The 7,087-nt window shown below is 36.0% G+C and overlaps 1 protein-coding gene across 1 annotated transcript; it reads left to right on the forward strand.

Moving 5' to 3' along the window:
* The first annotated feature begins 854 nt into the window (after positions 1-854).
* LOC105568753 (inositol oxygenase) lies at positions 855-5,299 on the forward strand. The gene is made up of 6 exons (XM_012024656.1): positions 855-969; positions 2,546-2,732; positions 2,967-3,175; positions 3,793-3,929; positions 4,239-4,469; positions 5,059-5,299. The coding sequence occupies exons 1-6, from the start codon at positions 952-954 to the stop codon at positions 5,165-5,167; spliced, it is 891 nt and encodes a 296-aa protein (XP_011880046.1). The 5' UTR covers positions 855-951; the 3' UTR covers positions 5,168-5,299.
* The last annotated feature ends 1,788 nt before the right edge of the window (positions 5,300-7,087 follow it).

Genomic DNA, 7,087 nt, shown 5'->3' on the forward strand with positions numbered 1-7,087 from the left:
TGTACGTCACTATTATCAGTGTTGCAAATCGCTGATATATGTGAGTAGACAATTTAGAAATGTCTTTTTAGATGTGCTATTATCGGCGACTATTTGTTTCATTGCTTTATTTTGTTCTATGATTTTTGAAAAAAGAAGTCGGAGCTAGTAGCTCATAGTTTTTCTTTCAAAAATTATCAGGCACTCTAAAACGCTTTCTCTATTCGTCGAATATTTATTTCTCGCTCGTTTTTTAATTTGGAGTAATATTATTACATATTATTAGACCACGCACTCTTTATACGTGACCGTGAAATTTGCCGTTTTACGCAATTGACGTATCTGCCGGACGGACGAAAATATGAACAAGACGTTCATTGCAATCGCAAAGAGAAAAAGAATTCCGGTCGTAAATTTTTTTCAAAGCGCTCATAGAGCCGCATTATAATTTCTTTCGTCATACAAAGAGTATCATTCATGACTGACGATAAGTGATATCGTTCAGCATCCGTTTCGATCCAATTATTACATTATCACGATAATTGTCATATTTTTAATACGTTTACTTCTAAGAAATTCGCTCGTGAATTGCCCTGGAAATTTTGCCCGAATCTGAAAGCGTTCTTAGATGCTTTAACAATTTTATCGCGCGGCGCATTAAACGCAGGTCGCGCTGGACCGATTTGTACGACGCGACGTTGTAAATTGCGATGTCAGATAAACATTTATAATAATCTATGCGGTGTTCACAATTGTCCGGAATTGTGGAATAGGGAGAGGGAAGGGTGCGATAAACAGCGGCGATGTGATTTGACACAACTGTGCCTGTGACTACCACCACCATCGGATCATCGGACGATACGGGGATCAAGGGTGAATTGTCTTCGGCTTTATAAGTTAACTCGCAGTTCCACGCAGGATAAGACAGACAACAGTTACATTTTGCCCAAGGAAGAAAAATACAATTGCGAAATGTCTGTCACGACAGCTGTAAGTACATCTCAACGTCTCGCTTCTGAAAATATTTTGGAACTCGAGATTCAATAACAACATCGCGAGTAAAATTACTTTTTGAGAAATTTTAGCAGTTATTTCGTAAATTATTCTTCGTGACACTTGCTTGTATAGTTGACGAAATCATTATCTCGCTTTTTAACAACTTCCCAAATAGCATGTATGTCTAAAATACATCTTTAAGACAACATTAAGTTGTCTTTTAGACATGCATTGCTATCTGGGTTGTGTCGCTCTGAATTGCTTTTTCATATAATTTAATGGAAATTATTGTTGAATATGTATAAATATATCTCTTTTTCAAACTCGTAATTAAAAGATTGCCGTGTAGACGCGTTGTGAAATTTCCTTCGGATAGGATTCGTTTTACGACGCTGTGAAAGTTTGCCAACACGTGCTTTATAATTCGCGTCCCGAACCGAGATATGTTTAAAATAGAGACCGATAATGCACTGCATTGCACAATACACATCAGTGCAATTCAATCGCGTCACAAATCTCATACGTAACATTTTGATAAATTCGTAGTCCATGCGTATCTACCAAATAGATAAGCGTTGACGCAAAATAAAGACGATCTGACGTAAAGTAAAAATCGTTCCGTATCAGACAGACTTCTTTTCACAATCTCTCACGGTACATCTTGTAATTGCTAAAGAAAATTATGAGTTTAATTGCCCTACATAAACAAATCTCTGACTTTTACAGCGTGTTCGACATTTTGAAAGGTAAATAAATTAAATAAGCAAAGATTCACACAAAGTTTTTTAAGTTGTTAATTTTTCAGTGTAATAACAGTTCAAGGTTTAAAAATATTCAAACCCAGATGGAATAAGAGAACTAGTAAACTAAACTGGATATACATATAAGTCAAGTAAATCACGATGTAACATTTTATTAAGTTTTGCATAGAATAAGGCGATATAAAGGAAACGCAATATTTTTAAATAGTAAAAACCCTTGAATGTTGCATCGTGATTTTTACAATTCTTTTACAATTTTTATAAATTTTGTTATACACACACAAACGAGACTGATTATAAGGCCAAGAGTATATTGCAAAGAATATTCAGTAAATGTTTCAGTATTTATTTTATTCTGCACTTAGCAGTATGTATAGAAATTTGTGTATATATGTATATAACATTTTACAGCTATTAATCTAACTAGGTCATTAACTGATCTAGAATCATAGATTTCTTCATGCAAATAGAAAAAGTATTTCATTAACGTGAATTTTTATAACGGTCGTGTCATTCGTCAGCTTTACTCGTAAATATAATAAAATACTTTCCATAGCACAAAACTAGGTGACTCATTTCGAAATACATTTTTCATCTCATTTTCATATAGAGATAATACATCTGTTCATTCTCGAGAACTTTTTTTATGTTGCAATTTCAATAAAAAACAAAGTTACACGCGAGATAACTGCACACACACACACGCATAATAACTTCAATTCTTCAACTAATAATTTATTAATAGAAGAAAGTGATTGACGGTAGGATTGTTTTAACGTACGGATTGTTGAACAATTTATTTCTTACAGCAACAAAACCGTGGCCATACTACAATGCTGGACCCGTCGGAGCATCTTCGACCAGAGCCGGTATACGCCGGAAAGCGGCAGAATGAGTTTCGAAATTATGATGAAGATTTCGAAGATCCTATCAAGGAACGTGTCCGCAAAACCTACGAAGAGATGCATACCAATCAAACCGTCGAGTTCGTGCAAAGTTAGTCAAAAGTTACATATATAATTATATTTGTATAATAGATAGAATTAGAGTGAAACCATAATTAGATTAAATAAAAGGATAAATTGCATTAATAAATATAAAGTACGTCCAAAGCTCAGCTTCATATAATTTAAACTTAAACGACTGAATTTGTATCTCATTGCTCCGGATTGGAAAGTTAGAAAGATGAGGATAAGATAAGAGTGACAGAGTCGCTGTTTTTTTTTGCAGCTCGCATGAAAGATTGGCTTCGCTTTAATAAATTCAAAATGACGGTGAAAGAAGCCCTGCTCAAGCTGAACGACCTCGTGGACGAGAGCGATCCGGACACGAACTTGCCTAATATCATCCACGCGTTCCAAACTGCAGAATCCATCCGAAAGGAACATCCAGACCTAGGCTGGTTCCATCTTACCGGCTTAATTCACGATTTAGGCAAGGTGAGACGAGATGTAAAACTCTATGAGAATACATCTACGAAGAATTTATTTGAACAATTCGCAAGGGTGTTTTAGAAATCTTAGAACATCAAAAAAAATATGTCTGTTGAAAATATTGTATAACATTCTTTGTAAAGTAAAACTTTCTTCTAAATTCCATTTTCTTCAAAATAATTTATGTCAAATTGTAGACACTACATCTTTTCATTCTTCTAAAAAGAATCTATTCTTTCTTCAATTTCCAAGATCCCTGCGATCTTTTCGTTTTCGATCCCATTTCTCTTCCACTATTACTTTTCTAACTCGTCGAGCACAACATGTTTCGGGCAGCTGAATGCTATTTTCAACAAAATTAATACCCTAGAATGTCAATCTGGATTAGTCACACGACAAAACTGCAACGTAGACTCGATTGTGTATTTAAAAGAGTTTGTGGATCCCTGACTTCTCTGTTATTCTTGACTTTAAAAAAACACTCGGCACGGTCAATCACGATTTTCCTGATGAAACAACAAATATATTCTGCTGAGCTTTCTCTGTTTCTACATTCTTTCCTTACAAAAGTCTCAATATGCATATATAATTAAAATCAACTAACAAATGATTATACATTGTAGGTGATGGCGTTTTACGGAGAACCCCAGTGGGCGGTGGTGGGTGACACATTCCCCGTCGGTTGTGCCTGGGGCGACTCCATCGTATACCGAACGAGGAGCTTTGACAACAATCCCGATGGCAAAGACTCTCGTTACAAGTACGTTCCAGTTTCCTTAGTTTTTCCTCTTAATAACAGAAATTTCTGATATTAGAAAATATTATAATAAGATATGATATAAAAAAGGTATTACTTGTTCAAAGTACACGTGATTCATGATGTGTAAGTATTTATGTAACTAAAGAGATATTTATAACAAAGTGTTCCAAGAAAAGTTCTAATATAAGCTGGTAGAATTTATATATATATATAATCTTTTAGAGCGAAGAAGCTAAATATATATGTAATTTAACAATTAAATTTGCAAGTTGCAAGTATTACGCTACATCGAGAATATTTTTGTTGCAGTACAAAGTACGGTATGTACAAACCTAAGTGCGGAATAACCAATCTGATGATGTCATGGGGCCATGACGAGTACTTGTACCGTGTACTCGTGCACAACAAAAGCAAATTACCGAAAGAGGCTTTGGCTATGATCCGTTATCACTCCTTTTACCCCTGGCACGCCGGTGGCGACTACATACACTTCTGCACCCCGGAAGATATGAAAATGATGAAATGGGTTACAGAATTTAAGTAAGTTAACTATTAAATAATTTGAATGCAATAGAATATAAGGAAAATGAAAAGTTAAGTAAAAGAGAAATTATTGACTCCATTAAATTCGCTATATCAAATTATCGCAAATTAGAAGAATTACTGAATTTATCGTAAAAATTTGGGTGCATTTGTATTATATGTAGAAAGGAGAGAGTGTGCCAATGGGAGCCACAAAATGAACGGAACTCGGTTCTCACAATGCAGAAACAGAATTTCTTTTTAATATAATAAACGTTTCGACCCTTCTTCGAGTCTTCCTCAGTAAGACTACAATGAAATTATCGAAAGTACAAGATGAGAAATGGTACAACAATTATTGTTGTAGTCTTACTGAGGAAGACCCGAAGAAGGGTCGAAACGTTTATTATATTAAAGAGAAATTCTGTTTCTGTATTGTGAGAACCGAGTTCCGTTCATTTTCTGGCTCGCATTGGTAGTCTCTTCTTTCGACATATTTTCTTTTTGGCAGCCTTCACAACACGTTAGAATATTCATATGTATTATGTTATCGTAATCGGAAAGATGCACTGTCAGTGATTAATTCGATTAATTGAAAATTTGACAGCAAATTTGATCTTTATACTAAAAGCGACGCCGTCCCGGACGTTGAGAAATTGTGGCCATACTATGAGAAACTGATCGACGAATACATCCCCGGCGTAATCGAGTGGTGATCTTCGTTTCTATTACACGTATTTGTAAATAGAACACTTATATAAAATTAAAAATTGAATTAAACGAAAATTATATTCTTTTGAATATAGTTTGAATCTTAAAACCACATTAAAATTATATACTCGAGAGAATATAAGTGTTCCATTTTTCTGCTTCCACTTGAAGTAGGCTTGAGCCTGGTTTTCCGATTAATTCGCCTCTTGATCCGAGGCAAACTATCGGTTCTGTTATTTGTTTGGTACTTTTTCTCAAGAGTAGGTTGCTGGCCTCGCCCTCAAACCCTTCTCTTTTATCCGGGCCTGGGACCGGTAAGGGTGAGTCTCGATTGTTACGTGCTCCACCAGGCGAAGTAAAGTAAAGTAAAGTAAAAAAATTCAGCTTATGCAATGAGTGTTCTATATTTTCTTTTGAGTAGTGTATATTATATACAATACATATTAAAGATTGTCTCATGATACATATTATACGTCATACACGCTGCACGCGAAAGCAGCGACTAAAAGATATAGAGCTAATGTTAGATTAAGCGACTAGAAGCAATTATAACAAAATTGCATTCAATGATCATGTCTATCTGAGACCTGCCACGTCTCTTGACAAATATAATTTGAGATTTCAGAGAGATTCTGACACTATCCGTGACACACGCTGCTACCCTGGTTGTCCGTAACAGTCGACCAACGCACTCTTCCGCGTTTCCCGCGCGCGGTTCGTGGAGCGCCCGTTCCGAAAATTCGCACGCTTTCCAGGCGCATAAAATTGATTAGGCTTATGCGTTGCCCGACGATAAAGATCGCGATTAGATGAGTAATCCGTCCGTTAAATGGTGCGCGCGAAGGGGAGCTTGACTCACGCGGGTCGGCGAATACTTCGAACGAAGAATTCGTTCTCCAGGAACTGATTTGCTCATTTTCACCGCAGGCGCGTAAGGTCACGCATTGGGAATCATAATCCTCCGTAACAATGCAAGATTACATCAAGGACAGTCAGCTCCGTCTGAGAATAAAAATTACCTTGTCATAATCCGTAAATTAAGAAGCAGTAGAAAAGAAACAATTATTAATATCGATGATATGTAGTTTTTTTTTTACAAACGGACGATATGAGATCAGTAAGAATTGTGCGAAGAGGTACAGATTTACTTTCGTTATAATTACTTTCCCTTTTTTATTTTACTCTATTTTAAAAAATATTTAGTGCTAAGTACGTTGGCAAATTACTTGAAAAGGGTCCAAATCCGGGACCGAAACGTCGTTTGATTTTTAAATAAAAACATTGGCCAGGGTAGGTCGTTTTTAAAAAACTACGTATCATTGGTTTTATACGCGCGCCTGGCGATACCAAATCTATTTGTGAATTATTAATATGTCAATAATCATCGTAGGCAGGGCATTTTTGTAGCCACACTGAAAAAGAAATCCGATAGATTGAACCAGTCGTCTGTTAGAAACTGGACGAATCAGAATTCCTTTAGGATTTACCAGCTGTGTAGTGAAGTCTAGCAGACTTCTGGTTATGAAATATCTTTCATGGTAAATCCTAAAGGAATTCTGATTCGTCCAGTTTCTAACAGACGACTGGTTGAATCTATCCGATTTTTCTTCCGTGCACAACAGGCGCGTTTGGCGAGCAGAACGATACACTCTGTTCAAAAGTCAGAATGTATCTGGTAAGTTTTAAAGTGGTTTATAAATACTTAATAAGTAATTTATCTCGTTCGCAGTGCACATAATTGATAATTATATATATATTTATAATTATTTTAAATTTACGTTAAGTATAAGCGATTGTAATGAGCGAGCAGAATCAAATTCAAAGACTTTGCCCAGCGAGAAGCCGTCGGTCGGTATCGAAGTGACGATATCGAATCGACGTCGAGATCGCGTCGAGATTCGATATCGATCGACGACTCGCTTCTT

The sequence above is a fragment of the Vollenhovia emeryi genome, unplaced genomic scaffold (genome assembly GCF_000949405.1).
Source record: "Vollenhovia emeryi isolate VEMERY1.0 unplaced genomic scaffold, V.emery_V1.0 DF939127.1, whole genome shotgun sequence".
Taxonomy (NCBI): Eukaryota; Metazoa; Arthropoda; class Insecta; order Hymenoptera; family Formicidae; genus Vollenhovia; species Vollenhovia emeryi.